Source organism: Seriola aureovittata, chromosome 10, assembly GCF_021018895.1.
Source record: "Seriola aureovittata isolate HTS-2021-v1 ecotype China chromosome 10, ASM2101889v1, whole genome shotgun sequence".
In the NCBI taxonomy this organism is placed as follows: Eukaryota; Metazoa; Chordata; class Actinopteri; order Carangiformes; family Carangidae; genus Seriola; species Seriola aureovittata.
This window is the reverse complement of record NC_079373.1, coordinates 20,114,402-20,135,041: the sequence shown is the minus strand read 5'-3', so window position 1 is coordinate 20,135,041 and position 20,640 is coordinate 20,114,402. Positions and strand designations below refer to the sequence as shown.

At 42.3% G+C, this 20,640-nt stretch overlaps 1 protein-coding gene across 4 annotated transcripts in view; it reads right to left on the bottom strand.

Annotated features, from left to right (window-relative positions):
- The window catches only part of srgap1a (SLIT-ROBO Rho GTPase activating protein 1a), a 79,319-nt gene that overhangs the window by 7,703 nt on the left and 50,976 nt on the right, over positions 1-20,640 (bottom strand). For 3 of the 4 annotated variants that reach the window (XM_056387762.1, XM_056387761.1, XM_056387759.1), the window contains exons 9-19: positions 17,501-17,698; positions 16,868-16,952; positions 15,777-15,804; positions 14,139-14,244; positions 11,900-11,960; positions 11,031-11,108; positions 10,746-10,880; positions 8,598-8,703; positions 8,153-8,377; positions 6,729-6,808; positions 1,894-2,074 (exon numbers count right to left, since the gene is read on the bottom strand). In XM_056387762.1, the coding sequence (XP_056243737.1) occupies positions 1,894-2,074; positions 6,729-6,808; positions 8,153-8,377; positions 8,598-8,703; positions 10,746-10,880; positions 11,031-11,108; positions 11,900-11,960; positions 14,139-14,244; positions 15,777-15,804; positions 16,868-16,952; positions 17,501-17,698 (1,283 nt within the window). Of the gene's footprint in view, positions 1-1,893; positions 2,075-6,728; positions 6,809-8,152; positions 8,378-8,597; positions 8,704-10,745; positions 10,881-11,030; positions 11,109-11,899; positions 11,961-13,393; positions 13,428-14,138; positions 14,245-15,776; positions 15,805-16,867; positions 16,953-17,500; positions 17,699-20,640 lie in introns of all 4 variants that reach the window. The other variant, XM_056387760.1, reaches the window with a different exon arrangement.

Genomic DNA, 20,640 nt, shown 5'->3' with positions numbered 1-20,640 from the left:
CCGACTCAAAAAAAAAAAGGAAAAATCAGCAAATCAGTCGATCTTTTATATTTGCGCCATTCTTCGATGACAGGGTTTCATATCAGTTTCCTGCGTGTCAGCATGTCTCCCCCTCTCCCCCAAGGTCCAGAGAGTCAGATGATTCATATTCCTGGGCCTCTCAGTATTCTGGTGATGCACTGTGGTGGTGACACAGACACACACACACACACCCACCGACAAGCCAGCTATATGGGTTTCAGCAAGGTGTGCGACTGGATACTGGGTACAGTTGGTGTCTGTCAGGTGGCAGAGCTACTGAGCTGCACTGCTGCCTCTGATCACGTGCATTAGCCGATATAAAACACAGTGGACACAATTATCTATCCACATGAATGCACACAGACAGAGCTTCTCCAAAGCAGAGGCGGCAGTAAACAAAATTTACAGATAGTTCAAACACCCCGAAAGTCAAGTCTTCAGGGGAGACATCCTGTGTTGAAGTGGTCTCTCAGACGTCTCTCTGCATGCTTTATTCTGAGCTCTTTTATGGGACATGTGAAGATCACAACCCTGTGTGCTCTTACACTCCTCAGCCTGCTCTGTTTAAGTAGAGAGCAGGATGTTACTACAGTCGTGGACAAACTGTGCAGCTGTAAATTCCACTGCTCTTTCATTAACTAAGAAGACACCCCATCAGCAGTGCCCCTCCTGGTGAATTATTGATAGAGGCACACTGACAGGACAACAAAAGGGGAAGGAGGAGGGGAAGGCATTCAAAATGGCCATTTTGTCGGCCAGCTACTAAGTGATTGGAGTAATTTTGTTCGTGTCCTAACGAGACACTGACACTGGCCATCCAGTCCATTAGGCACCAACAGTCTCCATGGCAGAGTGTATGCCTGTTACTGCTGAGCGTCAGAAACGGTGAAAGAAGGGCTGGTTAAGGACAGTGGAGACGGAGAACGCACCACAGCTGAGCGGGGACGACAGTGGTGGGCAGGGCAAACAAGGCCCAAGGTCCTCGAAGCATGACCCTACAGTGAACTGATGCCTGGTGGCCTCTTATACAGCAAAGTCAACACGGACAAGTTAGTTGTTTATCTCACAAGGATATCATGAGGGAGACCTAGAGGATTATTCTTTAAACCACAACTCTAATGTTCTGAGTGGAGCTGGCAGTAGTTTAGCTGCCTGAGGAAAAATTATTATGTAAGAGAGAAGAAAGTACGATTTCCTCAGTGCACCACCTGTATGATTTTTTTTTTTTTTTGCTTTAGAGCTACAGCATTATCACAACAGTATGATTTCTACTGATTTTTTTTTCCAAAAATGTATCTGCTAAACCTTAAAGGAATAGTTCAACATTTTGGGGGAAATATGCAGGGAACCTTCCCTGGTTGCCTGGCAACTGCTCCCTGCCTGGCACACAACTCCCAGTTGTTGTTTTTACACATTGTCTTGATTAAACAAACAAGAAATAGCATGTTAACTTGTGAACTTTAGAGGTGATGGTAGGTGGATTTTGTTATCTTTGAAAAGAGCCAAGCTAAGCTAACCAGCTGTTAATTGTACCTTAATATTTAGCATACAGAGAGTGGCATCAACCTTCAGCAAGAAAGTGAATAAACACATTTCAAAAATGTTTAACTATTCCTTTGCAACAGCCCAGAGTAAGAGGTTAGGTCATTGGAGGTGATCTGACCGGAGTATTCACTGTGCATACAAGCTCTGTGTATGATCCCGTTTTTTTTTTTTGCTTGCATTTAAAATAAGAGAAAACACATCTTATATATAATTAAGACTGAGCTGTTTACAATACATATGTGTAACTTGTCAATATAGTTTTCTTTTCAATTGTAATATCAGATATATTTTCATAGACATACAGTATATACATAAGAAAACACTCACATGTCTTGGACCACGATATACTGGTGTGGCACCAGGCCGTCAATGCCATTGTGCCGTCCCTCCCACCAGTCTTCAGATGCTCGTTGATACAGCAACAGGGAGGCGCCCTTCTTGAAGGACAACTCTCGGGAAGAGCGTCCGACATAGTCAAACTTGGCAATGGCTTCAATGGGCTCGCCCTCTGTCAATGGGAAGAGCATTGAACAGGTCAGGTGTGTCAGACAAGGCAAAGACATCATGAAGAGGCAGCTATAATTTTATGTGCAGACATTTTAATGATTGATACAAGTGGTGCAGCATTATAAATAAAAAAACCTCAATCTCGATAGATAATACAATACATGCACTTAAGCACATGCTGGCTCTGAGGCGGGACAGTCTAATATTGGCATGTTTATACACGTGGATGCACACTTTTGTGCACATGGAGTTCAAAGTGTGCTAAGCCAGTTAGTTATTTCAGTTGTAGTCAATAGTAACCCAGCTCTACAACACCAGGCCAGGGCCACAACAAGCCCAGAGGAGCTTTAGCAGGATATTTATAGAAGCTGGTGAGAGGAGATCTATATGACTCAGGGGCATGTCAGTAGCTGTATGGATCCTTAGATTGAGTTGATAACTAGTCAATACCTGTACAAACAGCCCTGGATTAGTGACATGGGAAATAAAAATGGGAGAGACCAGAAGTTATTACAAACAATACTAATTAGTGGTAGACTGAGCAGTTCAATTCATTTGTACTGATTTACTCTCTCCAAGTCCACTATTTAAAAAAAAAAAATTGATGTCAATTAGTTTTATGTCGAAGAAAACATCTGCCGTTTCAACAGCTACAGTCGAATCTCCTATTCAAAAAGGTACAAGTCTCAGAGCCAATATGCATGCACTACAGCAACACAGGTCTAAAAATAGCTTCTTTATTCCTCCCTCACTCCTGCCCTCCTCCCATCTCACTTTAAGTCAGATAGGGGGTCCCTGGACAGACGTAGCCTCACCCTAACACAGCCTTTCTATATCAACAATGGTAGCTAAGAGTAAATGGCTGAAGCTTGTATCGGTCGTGAAAAGCCATCATGATATATCCTTCAGAGGAGCTTGAAAGTAATTCCCAAATGAGCAGGTGGGCCATGTGAGAGGGGAAATACAGCTGTGATTCTGAGCAGTGCGGAGGTTTCTTCATTTCTCTCAGTGTCCTTTTCAACCTCATCTATTTTTATTTTATTTTTTTTCAACCTTTTAACTCGACAGCTTCCTTGCATCATTGGCTTGTCTGGATTGACAGGGTGGATGTAACGTGGCTCCAATGAAATGTGACAAGCAGGAATTTACTGTCTGAATTAATTGGGCTGCACTGCAGAGGACAAGGCTGTTAATAAAGTTGACGGCACCCTTATCAGTCAAAGGGGTTTCTCTTCATCTCTTTATTTTCTCCATCTCTTTCTCTCACTTCAACCTCTCCATCCATCCTCCTTTAGGACTATAAATGTTTGTCAAACATCTCTGCCGAAGGCGCGCGCACACACAGACACACACACACAGCACTGCAGTGACATGGCTGTGGCTGAAAGCAGCGGGTTATAAACTCAGATCTCACTGCGGTAAAGGATCCCCTCTGTCATGTTGTGCAATTATAACTGAAAATCGCTTCAGACTCAACCACTCGAGGTTACACACACACACACACACACACACACACAAGTGTGTGCACACACTCTCACATTGTGAATACAGTTAAAGAAATGTGAGAGCTGGAGGCCTGTGGTGTAAGAGATACGAACTGTCAGATGTCTTACACACGCTACTGGAGCGGAGTCGCTGTGGATGTTGCTCTACATCCACATTCATACATAGGAATAGGGGAGAATAAGCCTGTTATGAAATATGGTTAGGATCAATACATCAGCAGAGGGTATAATTTTTTTTCTTCCTTTTTTCTATTCTATCTGCATTTTTCTCTGAAGACAAATATTAATCGTGGGTGCTTGCAGGAGTCTCCATGCTGGGCTTGAAGAGATTAAAGTGGGTTAGACATGAATTTTTATACCCTCCCTGTACAGTAAACAGACTGCCCTTTAACATGTGCAAGCCAATATATACAGTATGCCTACTGGGGCACTTGACAACAAGGACATCCTGCTGTACTCCTGCAAAGAGATATATAATCAATGTGCCAGTTAGTTGACCTCTGACCTTGCAGTGAATTTACCAGCAGATAGAACATCAATGTATTGATGGTGTGCGAGAAGTGCCACTCTGAAAACAGACAGTTTATCTCCCTGCACGACAGCCATGAGACTGTCATGTGCCTCAGCCCTGAGAAGAAATACGTTGGGCTCTATATAATCCAAGTTTGTGCCTCTCATTTAGTATTATTATTTTTGCTTTAATCAGGTGTGAAGACAAAATTATATGGATAACTGACATAAGATACACGGTAGGAGGGGTAATGTTACAGTGTATCCACAGCTAGTGCCTCTCGGGTATTATTACATTCAAGTCACAGAGCTTAGCATCTGATTTTCTGAAAAATATAGCAGAAGGTCGTGTAATAACACTCATCCTTATTCTGAAGGTATGTCAAGGAAGCAAGAAGACTCCTCTAACCATATGGATAAAAAACATACTGTGTGCTGAAGATAATTCCTAAGAAAATGACACAATCTTTGCTCCTCAAAAAAAAATATTAACATAATATTTTCTATGAAAATATGACAACTGATAATAGCATTTTTCATTTTGAGTCACCTTCACCGTGTTTGGATTGGGAAGCTGAAGTGAAACTTGGAATTGAAAGTTTAAAAATAGTTTTCTGAGTAAGCAATATTCAAACTTTTTTTTTAACAAGGCTATATACTGTATATTTTCAGAAAACTGGATAGTTAGAAAATTGGATGGTTAGCTCTGTGACTCAGATGTAATGGTAATACATGAGAGGCCACAAACTGGGCACAGGCTTTATAAAACATCTAACACGATGTCATTTACACTTTGATAATCAGGCATCCACACATATGTCCCCCTCTTCATTTTTTCCCTCTAACACCTGATTAAAGCAACAATCGTAGCTTTACTTTCTGTGTGTGCTGTGTGTGTAAATCTGGCCAGTCCAGATCACCTATCAGAGCAAATGAGCTGTGACACACTGCGGGGGGCCATGCTGTTGAGACGATGAGATTTCCGGGCAGCTACTTAGACCAACATGTGGAATGATTTTTTACTCCTCTCTCTCTCTCTCCCCCTCCCTCTCTCTCTCTCTCTCTCTGTCTGCTGCTTACTTTGAGGGCAAAGAGGGCAAATGCACTGAGAAGAAAGAGGGGATAGTGAAAAAAAAATATCCCCACTTTAGACTGCAAAAGTGAGTGCTGCTAACTTAAACAGGAAAAGAGGTTTGCTTTTGTGTCTGAAATCCAAATGAGGTCATGGGGATTTAAAAATAACTGATGACAATAACTTGACAAGACTCCACAGGGAGGGACTCAGCCAGTGCGGACATCCTCCCAGTCCGCTCAAAAAAGCTTTTGGAACTAAATCATGGTAGCAAGGGATTTCTGGAAAACATAATCTTCCGTTAATTACTCAAAGAGTTGATGGCTGACATCTGTGTTTTACAGTGGGAATCCTCACATGCAGAACTTTCCCCGTCTAATCAGATGTCCTCTTTAGTTACAGAGGACATTTAGATGATGACTTCAATTTGGAAGGAGAGTGATTAACAGCTGATGTAATGAGAGGAGATCAAACATATTTCCACACTGTATCTATGGAGACAGATGACGAATGATGACTGGGAGCCCCTAAAAATTGTCTCTGGGTGTGAAAAGGAGACAGGATTGGGGCAGTTGTTGTCACCATGGAAACAGGTTTGGGGAAGTCTGTTACCAAGGTAAGATATGAAGACTTGGATCAGCTATAGGTTGATTCTTTTTTGCTCACATTGTCTACATCTGGACAGCTCTCTGTCAGGGACATTTATCACTTTTTAATGAGCTGAACTTTTATCGTGTTTTTTCTGCTTTTCGCTGGAAGTTAAACAGCGACGCCTGATCCTGTCTGATATATTGGTTTCAGCTAACTCAGTCATTATTTGATTTGGACCACACCGACTGGTATCCATTTCATTTAAACAAAGGACCACATGTATGATCACACAACTTGAGCGTATCCCACCCAGGTCAGAGAGACGTCTATCATTTCCTCCACTGTCTACATGAGCCTGGTGTTTTTTTTTAATTTCTTCATATTTCTCTTGGACACATGGAAATGTAGTTAAACACTGAGAAAACACAGACCGTATAATTTTTGAAAAGCTATTAAAACCTGACACACTCCATACAGTTGCTATTCTTTTACAAATTACTATAACAGATTTTTCACAAGGAAATGAAAAAGAAAAAACAAAAATCAAGGGAATTGAAGATTTTAACCCAAGGTTGTAAATCTCTCTCTCCCAAGGGGTCCAGTGGGTGCAGACCACCATGGAAATTTGTAAATAGGGACGTGGAGATGTCCCAAAGCCCCAAGGAAAAAGCAGCATTAGAATATGAATGGCTGTCCATCACCGAGAGCCCAGTTCCCTGGCCCTTCAAGGTTACTGCATTTAACAGGCTGAAAGGCAGGATTAGCTGCAGAGAGCTGGGGTTAACCCTCACAACGCCAGGGACACGAGGGAAAGCTTGAGCCTGGACAAAGTATATAGACGGGACAGTACAGCATTTTACTTAAGATGTGTGTGTGTGTGTATGTTATTTACATGTGTGTAAATGTGGCATATTCACACACATAAATATAGGTATTTGTGTGATTATGTATGCATGCATGTTTGTAAAGGCACTCACCGTCCTCACTGGTGTGTGTCTCCGTCCCTCCCTCGTTGTCTACCTCCTCCAGGGCTCCATGCTCACTGTAGGGGCTCTCGCTGTTGAGACGCCATGAAAACCATCAGGGTCACATCCACAACAAGGGTGAAGGGTCAGGGGTTAAGGGACAGTATCAAAACAGGCGAAAGCACTTTATTTTTTCCTGTTGAGCAGTTTCATTTCTTTTTCTTTTATTTCCTAAAAAAGACTCGTCAGAAGACACACTAATTCAGTTGATGAAAACAAGGTTTCTCAAATCTCATTCCAGAGAAGACGACAAGGAAGGGAGGTCTTTACAATGAATATAACCTAGAGGAAGTTCAGACAAGGGTCATTATCAGTATTCTGTGAGACGCTTAGATCCTCTATCTGTGGTTTGGGCCTCTTTTACTAAATGGTCTTCTTCTGGCATCGTGCTGAGAGAGCTGGCAGTAATGCCAAAAACACACACACACGCACGCACACACACACACATCTCCACAGATTACCCCTGCCAGGAACTGAGTGTCTCCTCCCATGCTAACATGTCACTAGCTACCTCCTCTTCTGCAAGAAAGGGAGGCAGCCAAGACAACAAATCTCCCCAGGGCTCCATGAGCCTCCCTCGGGGGATACAGCCGTGCTCAGACAGGTGATTAGCTCTAGCCTGGGATAAATCTTTGTCAGTATGCAGTGATGTGAGGGCAAAGAAAGGGACAAGCAGGGACAGATAAAGAGAGGGAGAAACAAGTGATAAGCCGTGCTTACAGATGTGGAGCTGGCAAAGAGCCTCAGGTTTGAACTGTCTGACTCCAGTGCATGCTGCAATTCACCTAATCATCCTCTCCCTGCCAGGTGACCTATTTCTTTTTCCTCCTGCTGTGATGATGGTGGTAATTAAAGTGATTGTTTCAACCTGTCTCACATAGAAAGCAGTCCACCATGTAAAGTCAGCCCTGAAACATGCTCTACCTTGTCATGTTCCTTAACCACAGACACCTAATTGGCGTGTGTAATTACTCATATCAACTCCAATGACATACTACCGACACAGCTGTAGCGTTGAGAGCGCACGCATACCTGCATGCTGAGTGAGTGCCTAATGAAGGAGGTCTGGCTGCGTGCCTTTGTTCCATTCACAGCAAAAAAAAAAAAAAAAAAAAAAAAAAACCAGAATGAGAAAACGACCAACGTTTATCCGACTCTCCAACATACATGTCATTTAGGAAAGCAGTGCAGCTGCAAGAAGTAACCTCATCAGCTTTTCTTTATTTGCTTTTAATCCTGGATAACCTACAAATTGACCCTCAGATATGGGTGGCCCAATAGCTACACTGTTCACTGTCAGTTGTGTAACCTCTTCTGAGAAGGTAACTGAAGCACAACCTGAAAAAAAGAATTTTATGTATTTTCTCATTCCTCACCAATAGTCTCCTCCGGCCATGCACTTCTCATATATGGGCCCGTCCAGTTCTTTGGCATCAGGGAAGATAGTCTCATGGTGGATGATGATGGTCTTGATGATCTCGTTGACGTGGGCCTGGCAGGAGACCTGGTCCTGGCTGTCTGGTGTGGGCATGAGCGTGGGGCCAAAGCATATGGCCAGGTTGTATGGGTCCATCATGTTCTCGTCGCTGTACTGGGACAAACTGAAGTGGGAAGGGGGAGGGAGGTGGGAAGCAAGGAAAGAGAGATGGGTACAAAGAGCCTGAATGAGAAAAGGACATAGCACTGGAGACAGTATTTCAGATCAAATCACGACTGACAGTAATGGGTGCTCATAACCTAGGTTGACGTTTAGTTAAGCAGGATCAAACCTTGTAAAATAGAATAAAGGAAGGATTTACTGGTTAGCGTCTATAAACTTACTGGTTGAGGAAGGCGAAGAGGTAGCGCATGACGATGAGGACTGATCTGGGAATGGTGAGGAGGATCTTACGGATGTACAGTGCTCTGTCATACAGGTTCTCTATTCCTAGAGCAGCAAAAAATGACAAAGAGCATGATGTTAAAAAGGAAAATGCTGTGATACAAGTAAATATTGTTAAATGAATTAAGTAAGGGGTCCAGAGTCCATGTTTGTCCATTCACCCATTCACCTCTCAGATCAAATGCACTACCCTGCACAGCTGTATATGAAAAAAAACGTATTTATCTGATGGTGTCCACATATTGATTATCACCACACCGAGTCCCATGATATGAATACAAGAGCATATTGAAGCTTAGCCAATTACTTATCAGAATTACTGTGTCTCTGGGGGACCAGCAAAGAGCAGTGATAAGTGTGTGTGTGTGTCTCTGTTTGAGCAGTTTGTGTGGAGGAGGCCACAGGAAATGTATTAACTCTGTGGCAGTGGCCTTCACTTCAGCCTGTGTTCTTCTGCTGACACCACAGAGGAAGAGAAAGAGGAGAAGGAAGTCAGCATTCTCTGTTAGCATCTGACAACAAGGACGACACATCGTTTTTCCTGCTTTGTTTTGTCCAAATCTCTTTTCTTTTTCAGTTTTTCCACTTGTTTTTCCTGCCTTGCAGAACTCAGAACTGATTGTCTACAAGAGAGTAAGTTCTTCGCAACAAACTTCATCACAGGATCAGGTCATAACTTTATACAGAGGCAAAACATTCTACCTCTTTCTCATATTTTTTTTTTTTTTTTTTTAATCAAAAATGCTTGAGGATGCCAACCTTGATGTCTTTCACTACTATCGCATTTGTTCTGCTCTGGCACTTGAGGCAGCCTTTTTTATTTAGCTGAGCTGGGGCTGTGCTGGCTGCTAAAAATAGTCTTGTCACCCTCCAGCCACTCTGTGCCATCTGGGATTTGAGCTTCTGGGATACTTGTGATGTATTTCATTTTTCATGAATACCTAACCAGGATTCTGGAAGCTCCTCAGGACTTCAGTAGCAAGACTTACTCCAATGAAAACATATACATCATCTACAAACACACGTGTAAGTACACCTGTGCAAAACATCCCTGCTGAAAATTTCGAGGTAAAAGCGATCAGGAGCTGCAGAACACTGCTGTGATGATTAAAAACACAGTCAACTGAGAGTGGTTAAAGGGAAAAGTGATCTTGGAGCTGGTCAGAGCTGCTCCATATGGAATAAGCAGAGGGTATTTAATATGGAGCCTGCTGGGCATTCAGCCCGCACTGCAATCATTGGCATGTTAAACTGGGGAATGTAAACAGGGAATCCCCATCACTCATCCTGCATAAATGTGTAAAAGTACACCCAGGAAACAAACACAGACACACTTCACACACTCACAAGCACACAAAAGTGTGCATGAACAGAAAAACACACACAAACACGCTCAAAGCCGCAGAAGGCATTACAGCACACACGTTGTGTCCATGTGACTCTCGTTCTTTTCTGTGCATGTTCCATTGTTCTTTAACGGAGCTAAAAAGCACCCCCATGTCATGTCTTAAAAAGCCACACAAAGAGCTGACTGATCTGTGAACTGACCCAGTAACATGACAATGTGACTATTCTTGTGAGGACTTCAGTGTGGATTCAGCTCTGGACTCAAACGCTGCTCAGTTCTGTGGACATTTAACATTCCACCACCATCCTGTAAGCATGACCAGCTTTGTGCCACTTATGACAGATAATATCCCCTCAGCACTCAACCAAATACCACAGAGTAATACCACGGAGCAGTGTTCACACAGAGTGTCAAAACAAGAAGCCGGAGCCATTCTGCTGATGAAAGAGCTGTGTGAGGAGCTTAATTTTGATGGATGATTATTTTTAAATTTTGTTTAAAAAAAAAAACATCAGACAAAGTTTTGGGAAATGTACTTTTACAAGTGAAGCAAGCTATGAGTTTTATTTTGACAGTGAGGATCCACATTCCATGTGAGTGAGAGGAACAGATATAACACTGAAGAAAAATTCATTGAATGATTTAAGCTAAAGATTTTAACAGAAACACTTTATTATTATGTCATAATCAAGACAAACAAAGAAAACAAAGAAGAGCAAAAAAAGGTGTGTGTTCTTACTGATGCAGGAGAGCAGATCATTGAACCTCTCTTTCGGGAAAAGAGGGTTCTCCAGACCACGGAAGTAAAGTTTGAGAACTCCAGCCACTGAGTTGATGTCATGATTGTTCTCATCGTCTGTCAGAGGGTCGTTTCCTAAGGCACAGACAGGTCATGATGGACATCATTAACAATTTAAAACAAACATGACTCAATGTGAAATACACCTAATTAACAACTACAACAACTTTACTGACTCAATATGGTTCAACATAACATAATTATAATTATACATTTATCTTGTACCTCTCTCAAACGAATTCTTGATGTCATTGACTTCCAGCTGGGATCCAGATACACGGAATATTCCTTGATGTTGGAGGCCTGCACAGAGACAGACAAACAAAGAGGGTAAAGACGATGGAGAGAAGGAAGATGAGGAAAAGCTTCTTCATTTGGACCTAAAAGGCACATCCTGTTCTTTAAGCCCCTTCACTTTTCTAATTAAGGATAATTAATGAGTCAGGGAGACCGCAATCAAGCTTTACTAAAGTGTCTCTCAGCTGGGATTAGGACTTACTAAGGGGAGAGGTCAAGGGTCAGGAGGAACATAATTAGTCTGCTGTTCCTCCTTTTAGATTTCTCTCTGCACGTCTGCAGCTGGCTGCTCGATGAGATGCAGCGCACGGCCCTGCAAACGCTCACTAGAGCTCACTACTGTCACATGTTCAATGCTTAGAGTTTACTTTCTTTCAGAATGACATTTCTGATCTGGTTTAAAACCAATATTCTAACTCATCATTTGTGCCAGGCTTGAGCTATCCGTCTGTCTCACGGTACATTATGTCTGCAAAGCAGGGTGGAAAAGGCTGCACCGCTGTAAACAGGATGGAATCTGCATTTTCCCATGACTGCGACTGACTGAAGTGGAACAAACTTAAACCCCATCATGAAAAAAAGAAAAAGAAAAAAGGACACGCCCCAAACAATCAACGCCTGGAAATCACTCAAGTGTCACTTTTCACCAAAGTTAAATGGACCCAAAAATGAAGCAGGTTGGTTGGTTTATAGGAGGAATTCATCACATCAAATATATATACAGTACATCACAATTTCATGATCACTTAACTGAAGTGACAAAATGTCTGTACACTATACCATAACAACCAACTCACCATACAAATTTATGTAGCGAATACAGCTTTCGACCACACGGGGGATAGCTTGTCCAGAGTCCTTTGAAGGCAGAGTAAACAAAAACACCCAAATGTCAGATCATGTACAGTTTGCCCTTTTGTTACAAGCACAAGAGCTAGAGCCCGACCCATTCTGGATTCATGACAATGACATACAGTGAATATCAATAACTGAGAATGTTAAAAAAAAAAATGATATAATAGATTTGATTAATTTTTTCTTTCTTTTTATCTTTTAACATTAAATACATAACAGTAAATGTAATTGTAATTAAATACATTCAATGACTATAAATAAACAAAAGCATCAAACAAAACTGCTGAAAAAGACACATATACATAAGAATTTTATTATTGCAGTTTACTGCTATAAAATTTTTTTTTTGCATATCTGCAAACATACACAGTAAGGCCATTTATATCTGTCATAATCCAGTGTGTGCTGAATATATGCAAATGCATCGGTCGGGTCTAACAGCAAGTAGTCAATGTGATGTTAGATGTATAAAAACATGCAAACAGTGTAAGTGAAGTTTAGAGGATTACATACAAGGTGAAGGTTATTTTGTGAGAGCTGACTAAGACAGACTGAGTTGACTTCACTGGCTGCTCATGCCCAGTTTACTGTAATGATTATGAAATATCACTAAGTATAGAAAAAAATCACTGACAAGCTACAACAGCAAGCGTGCACATAAATGCTGTCCAACACATTTCAATTGGCCTCCAGTGCTGCTAAATATACTTTGTCTTGTTATGCTAGCAATCAAGTGCACCCTGTGTTTAAATTAACGAGAGCTTATCTAAAGAGCCACACACTCGATATGGAGTTTGGTGCAGAATGAGATGAGGTGAGGGGAGATGAGAGGGAGCAGCACCGTCTCCTTCAGAGAAAACACATTCCTCTCACGCACTTAGACGTGCACTGTGCTCTTGTTCTGCCTCGGCGCCAGCTGCTCCTGTGGCTCAGTGCTGGACAGTGACTCAGTACATGCCTTTAATGATACAGTGGATCTGTTTACAGCCCTCAGGGGTATACGCATGGGTCCAAACGCAGCGACCATGCCAAAATCGACTATCTATCGTTGGTGTGGAGCTGTGAGGGTTGAGGCACAGGTCTGGCTGCAGCACGATTATGTAATTCTATCTCTCTGGAAATGTGAGACTGGGGGTTGACTGCTTAATACCAGAGAAACTCAATTTTAATATTGGAAGTGGTTCATGCTGAGAATTTCCAAACACAATTCAAACTAAATATACAATTTTCCACAAAATCTTTAAGGAATCTTGATTGACCAGATTTTCTTCAATTCAGTCTGTCTGAGTTCACTCACATCATTTATCAGATTTATGAGATTATGAGGTAACGACAAAACACAACATGGGGTGAAAATGTTGTTAAGGCAGGACAGATAAAGGAAATGAGCGCAGGCAAGCAGCATGGGCCCCCCCAAGATGCTTCAAGGTGTCTACCTGATGTCGAGCGTGTGAGTTCCGTCGTCCACGGCTACAGAGAAAGGACGCAAGAGCCAGAGATGACAGAGGGAGAGAGAGGGAGAGAGAGAGAGAGAGAGAGAGAGAGAGAGAGAGAAAAAAGCAAGACCCAGATTAGGACCACAGCAGCTGCCCACCAAAGCCTTTACTAAGAGCGCACCCTCATTCCACTCTGTGCTGGCATCAAACCCAAAAGAAAACAGGGAGAACTGGACAGGACCAGGTAGGGCTGGACGCGGCCACCAGTGAGAGGCAGTGAAGAGACTGGAGGAGGAGGAGGCAGCACGCCTTATCAGTCTGGCATCCGCTCCCCTGACTGCCATTTATTCTGCTGCTTTCACTGGCCTCTGCTCTCGCTCTGGCAGAGGAGGAGAGAATATCTCTGCCAGAGCAGCTCAGTGATGCCAGGTCAGCAGTGAGTCAGGGGAGCTGACGGAGAAAAACATTTATCCCTCCAACTGCCATTCCTCTCCTCCTGCAGCCTTCCAAATCTATCAGTGCCACCCCTACATCTCAGATGCCGACTGCGAGAGCTCACTGACTCATGAGGAAGGTTTCCAGAATCCATCTTAGCACAAATATGTTGTTGTCTTTTTGTTGGTTAAAGATAGATCAAAGCTAAGATGCTTTGGGGGAACCCACCAAAATGGCCAGAAAGCCAGAGCAAGACAGAAAATAGAAAGGAGGAGGAGCGATGTCAAGCGGGCAGACTGATAATCAGTACCTTGATAAACGACTCCAAATTGCCATTAAATAACCTAACATTAAAAACAGAGCGGGGTCTAGCCCGCCGGGTGCCAGTGTGGGTTTTGAGTGGCCCATTTGGATGTCTAGAATACAAAGAATGCATTAGAATAAGTAAACAATGCAGTGCTCCTTTCAGAATGGTTTATCTCTGCGAACATATTCTTCAATAACCTCTATGTCCTTCAAAAACTTGAGCTGAAGTTGAGGCTGACTAATCTTTAAAATCCTCCGACTCAAGATGATGGACAGGTGAATGAGAGTATTTTCAGACACTGCTGAATTAACCTTTTCTTTATAATCCAGCCTTTTCTTTCTCCATGAGATATCACAGGCCAGTAAAATATCAGACCCCGCTGGGAGCATCGTATGCGTCAGTATCCACCTCATGACAGGCCCTGCGGGAGATTGCCTCTCTTAGTTTGTGTGAATGTGTTTAAGACTTAATGCAGTTTGGCTTCTCGTGACCTGTAGGACTGAACTGAAAAGAGTCCAGGACTTTGGTCTCTTCTGCTGCTAAATCATAATGATAAAACTATCCAGCTGGAAAGGCCTGAAGTTCACACCAACACAAAAGATGATGTCTTTTCAATATGAATAAAACTTTGCCAATATGCACACCGTCACTCCAGTGAGAATTCAGCAGATTTCCTAATAATATAAAAACAATGTTACTTTACTGACATTTTGTTTGTATATCAACTAACCAATTAATGTACAAATCATTCCAGCTCAAGAGATTTTTCCTCAAAAGTATAAAGTACTCCATTTTAAGTGTACAAAGAAGATACATCTCAGAGTTTCTGTAATACCTGATAAAATTGTCGGATGTTGTTCCCAATTCTAAAAGGACAATATTCACAAAACATCCAAAAAAAAAAATTAAAACTTCAACCTTGATTATTTTGATTATAAATATAACTATAAATTTCAGATGAAGAAAACTTAAATTACTTTTCTGTTCTTCGCTGACGGACCAATATCAAATGTAATTGAAATATAAAGCTTCTATACGGCTAAAATTAGCGACTAAAAATGTAAAAAAAGCATTATTATAATTACAGTAATGTAGGTAAATTTAATAAGTTAATTCCACGCTTGAAAATGAATGAGGATGTGTTTTCAAAGATGCAAAAATTCAACTGACCCATCTGTCCCCATTCATTCCTCTTTTGTTGCACTTTAAACCTGAATCTAAACTATGTAAATTTTATGCAAATTCTTTCTCCTCTCCTCTCTCGCCTTCTGATTAGTTTGTTAGGTTAAACATTCTCCACTTTACAGACTCTGATTATCTTTAATGGCCTGACAGGCAGTGCTGCTGGGACTGTGAAGTACACTACCCCACGCCACACGATACCAAACTGGGCTTAAAAACATGGAGAGCAGAACATCTGCTCAGTGCTCTCCAGGGGTTTTGTTTTCTGAGTCCGACTACAGACTCCTCTGCATTTATGGTCACAGAGGACTTCACATGAGAACGTCCTGAGGCGAAGTGTCCTCGCGTTGATGAGCTGCAACAAGAGTTCCTGTGACTGATGAAAGAAACGTGGGCTGGATGTGTATCTTAAATATGCACAGGTCCTGAAGTGTGTGTCTGTGAGAGTGTGTGCTTTACCTTGTGGTCATGTAGTCAGCTCTGTGGCCTGCGGGTTCAGAGAGAAAAGAGAGGAGATGTGAGGGGAAGTTAAATGTGTTGACATGCCAGGACCTGTCTCTGAGGTCCCTGCGGTGCATTGTGCATACGCCTAGTGAAGCGTTTGGAGGTTGCCATCTGTCCACAACCGCTGGCCTCTTGAGCAGTACCAACAACACCAATACAGGGGCAACACTTAAGCTTCATTACAGTTACAGTACAAACAAACATCTACCAGGCACATGGTTGTACAGTTTACAACTGACGCAGGCACACAGACACACTAATCATTATAGTAATTCACAGAGCTACAAGTTTGGACAAGCAAAGGAAGACTGAGCACAGAATAGCTTCCAAATGGTTTTGGAGAACAGGAGTATTTTCGTTTGCGGAGCCATCTGTTCCAATGAACAGGAACTGACCTGCCTGTGTGTCTGTGTGACTCACACTGCCTCAGCTCATTGACAACAATATGATTAAGGAGCATGTGGGAGAAGCAGGAGAGTTTTCTCTTCCTCATTAGCACACGGCTCCATTACTCATTACGCGGACAGTTTGACGGAGACCACCAGGACTGCTGGTTAGAACAATGACTGACAGATACTCTTTGGGTTGACGGTAGATTAGCTGATGCCTCAAGGAGATCCCACCAGTGTAGAACAAGAAAAGACCGTCATAATGGCCACCACCCCTCTAATACATGGCAGTCTATTAAGTTGGGGGGGGTAAATCAGTCACTAAGACGGATAATACAAGTTCACAATCCCCCTCAGCTCTGGCTTGCCTGTGCTAAAACCCAGATTACCATCTAGGAGCTTTGACTAGAGGAAAAAGCAGGCAAATAATGGGAAATTTGCCACAGAAAGGGGCTGAAATGGAGAAAATAAAAAGTAACTAATTTATTTGTGTTGGCTGTTTGGACACTGATTAGGGTTTACAATGTCCTCATTTTTGCTGACGGAGGACTGGTGGAAGTGAATTTGACATTCAGAGGTAGGAATCAAGTGCAAGTACTCGAGACGAGAACAGTGGCAGCTCTAAGAGGCGGGTAGGTAAAGGGATCGTGACTGTACCTTCGCCGAGTGTCCTCTTCAGCAAGTCGTGTTTGGCCTGCAGTTTGGAGATGAGATTACTGCCCTCCAGAAACTCCCGGAATTTCTGTGGAGAATTGAGAGTAATTACACGGTGGCCCTGAGTGCCAGCCGGAGCGCCCGCTCTTAAGACAGCAATCTACGATAAAGCAGCCAAGGGCAAAGGACACGCTGAGAGTCTTTTTAAAGCCTTTATCAGAGCATGTCCATCTTCAGACTGGAACAGGATAGCGGTTAGCCTTACAAGATGGAAATATTTTGGGAGAGTTACCCCACTCTGTCAGCTGATGAGAGATTTCAAAGGGGCTTGGTGCATGAGATTCAGAGTCCAATTTACATGCCCAGATTAAGCACATTAAAGTCCAGATAAAAGCTTTAAATTCATATTCTCAGATTCATCTTTAGAGATTTTTCTTTTTTTTTTTTTTTTTTAGAAACTATTAAAACAGAGAAAACTGGCATTTTCACTGCTTTTAAAACATCTAAGTTTAGAAGGCAAACGATAGTCTATAAGAGATTTCTTTCTATTTTTGTAGAGAATTAAAAAGACATCTCTGCTGTCTTTTACCTTTGGACCTTCAGGATTTTCTCCTTTTAAACCACATCTCCACTCACCATGAAGTAGAACTGCTCTGTCTCCTGCTGGTTGGCCCTCCTCTTAGCAATGCTAGGTTTGCTGAGGTACGTCTCAGACACCGTGGACTTGACCGACTCGGTGGACCGGCTGTGGTGGAAACACTCGGACACGTCATAGTCTTCAATGGTCACCATGTCCTGGATGGTGGTCAGGGTGGCCTCTGATGTCTTTTTGATCTTGGTAGACAAAGGAAAGGGCGAAGATGAAGAAGAGTCTGTCAGAGCAAAGAGTCGCCTGTTTAAAAGCTAAATGTCATCTCACAATGTTACCATCACAGCATATTTAGCAGCTTCTATCATCACATTCCCTTAAAACCTCTCTCTCCATCCCATGACACTCTGAAAAATTCTGGTGTTTTCTGACAAGACGCAAAAATCCACCAGCCCCTGAACACGACTCTGAGCCAAAGCAATCCATCTGCACGCACTCAGAGGGACCAGAGGTGAACGGTGTCGGCTGGAGATGGCACATTCAGTCGCAGGCTTTTAAGTTCATTTCCATAACCGCCTCTTCCTTGTCAACAGGAGTGCTTCTCTTGGATCTTATAAATGTCAGGACTTGGCTGAGCATGGCCCGCCACTTAGTGAGAAACATGTTCAGCCAGTGCGAGTGCTGCAGGACATGACCCAGTCTGCTATATGATGACACAAGATGACAGAGTCTGTGACAAACAAATGAGAGGGCAAACGAGTCTGTAACAGCTCCATAAAAGTAAAAGAGACCAAACCAAATACAAACTGATTAAATACTGATTGATTGATCAGAATACAGAGGTGATGGTACAATGGAGTGTTACATCCAATGTTGGGTACATAAAAAAAAATCTGATGTTAAAAAGAAAAAGTTGTAATTTGATAAAGAATAATAGTAGCAAGCAATAAGTAAGTAAGTAATATTTCATTAATTACATCATAATATGTTGAGAAAAAATTGTCATGTTAGGACAATGAAGTCTTAACTTTTAGACAAAAAAAGTAATTACACCTAATACTTCTCTAATGGTGATAATAACGAAAGAGACAGCTGAAAAGACTAAATTTTAAGGATCACAAATTACTTTTATTTGCTATAATTGCACATATGACCGGTGATGTTGAATGAGGACATTACTTAAACTGGTTATAATCAGGGAGCAGTCAGTGGTCAATATTCTGCCTGATGTTTAATCCTTCAAATTAATTCAATAACTCCCCAGTTTACTAAAATAATATCAATATAGGGACATATCAGCGAAGGGCATTTGCAGCATTAGGAGAAATGGGAATAGAGACAATGACAAAAGATAGAGGGGACAAACAGACAAGGAGGAAGAGCTTAGCGACTGTCAAGTGTGAGCATGAATCACTGATGTGAAAAATCTGCCGAGGGAAAGAGGCCCAGCTGATGCAGAAAACACAGACAACCATCTCCCAGCAAAAACCCACCAAAACGCTCCCCTGCATTCAAAAGAATCTGTCTTGGGGGTGGGGTGAGAGGTGCTGTTGCATTGCAGCTCGATTGTGTGTGCTTTTAAAAAGGTGGGAGCCTCACGGGTCAATGGGGTCCTGAGTCAGACGCAGCTGGAATTCCTCCTAATTATTCTTAATGGTGAGGAGGACCCCGGCTCAAAAGTAGTGACTCCAGTATTAAGTGAGTCTGACCTCAGTGCTAATGAAAAAACATGGTGGATGTCTGGTGTAACTGTTACACACACAGAGACGACAGTGGATTATAGCTTGTTTGTTTAAAATGCATGACCTGTGACTCATTTGGCCTTCAAGAAAGAACAAACCCCGCCTGAAAACCAAGGTGGATTTCTCCTCTTTCATGTGTTGCTGTGATGGATTACAGCGCTGACACACGTGTTTGGTGGGGACACAATGTGGACATAGTTACAGTGTCATTCATCCTACGCAGTAAAAACACAGTGCAGGTTTGAACATTGCTAATGACAGTGTAGAAAAAAAAATGGGATTCTGCAAATCATGAAACTTTACAGAAATATCATCCTGTCTTGTGACAACATTCAGGGATTATCATTAAGTGTACAAGAATGGAAAAAAACCTACTGGTTTTAATAGACAGAAAAGTTCCTGAACTCTTACACCATCACTTTACACATTTGTTCTGTAGCTTCTTCCACAGCAGATCTCTAAAATGGGTAAATCACTGAGACATACAGTTATTAGTATCAAGCTTTGAATGTGTTTGGGCTCCCTCTCCCCGGGTACCAGGCAGCCTTATTCCAAGTGGCCCCTGTGGAGGCGAGAGGCCCAGCTGTCATCATGAAGACAGGACCCATGCACGCGAGAGAATCGCTTCCAGTGAAAAAGCTGTTGAGTTTATCCATTATTCAGCAGACCAATAGTTACCAGTGTTCACTGCTGGGCTCAATTACAACAGGGCTTTTAGAGAGACCTGGTGGATATGCCCATTAGTCCCTGCAGCTGCACGACAGACCTGAAGAAAGTCTCTGGGATTGAGTTAAATTTGTTTATTTTTAACAAAGAACCACGACTCAGGTGTGTTTTAGGGTCCTATGTAGACAGTGCATCAACACAAGGAGCTCAGTCAGCCAAGTGTGGCTTACTTACAGCTGTCATTCAGCAGACTGAAAATAGGATTTGTTCTATCAAAATCCAAAATAATTCCACTCGTCACACTTATAAATCAATGTTATTCCGCCGGGCAGCAGTACAACATCGCCGATAGTTATCTCAACATATCTCAACTGCCGTCCATAGCTTTCAACAGACCCTGTAGTAAGTGTGTAATCTGCTGATCATCCTGCTATAAGCACACACACAGAGACGTACACACAGAGACGTACACACAGAGACGTACACACAGAGACGTACACACACACACACACACACACACACACACACACACACACACACACACACACAGGCTTTGATGTGCCTCCGAGATTTATCCAAGGAAATAACAAACACTCCCTGCGAAGGAGATTGCATTAGATTGCCAGAGTTTAGTGTGAAATGTCTTGAGAACAACCGTTAAGTGTGCATGTTCGTCTGGTGAGAGGACAAGGACAACAGGCGAGGAAAATCACTCTGTTTGAGCTCTGGCTTTAAATGGCCAGATTATTAAATGTGAAAAAGAGATGAACCACGCTGAC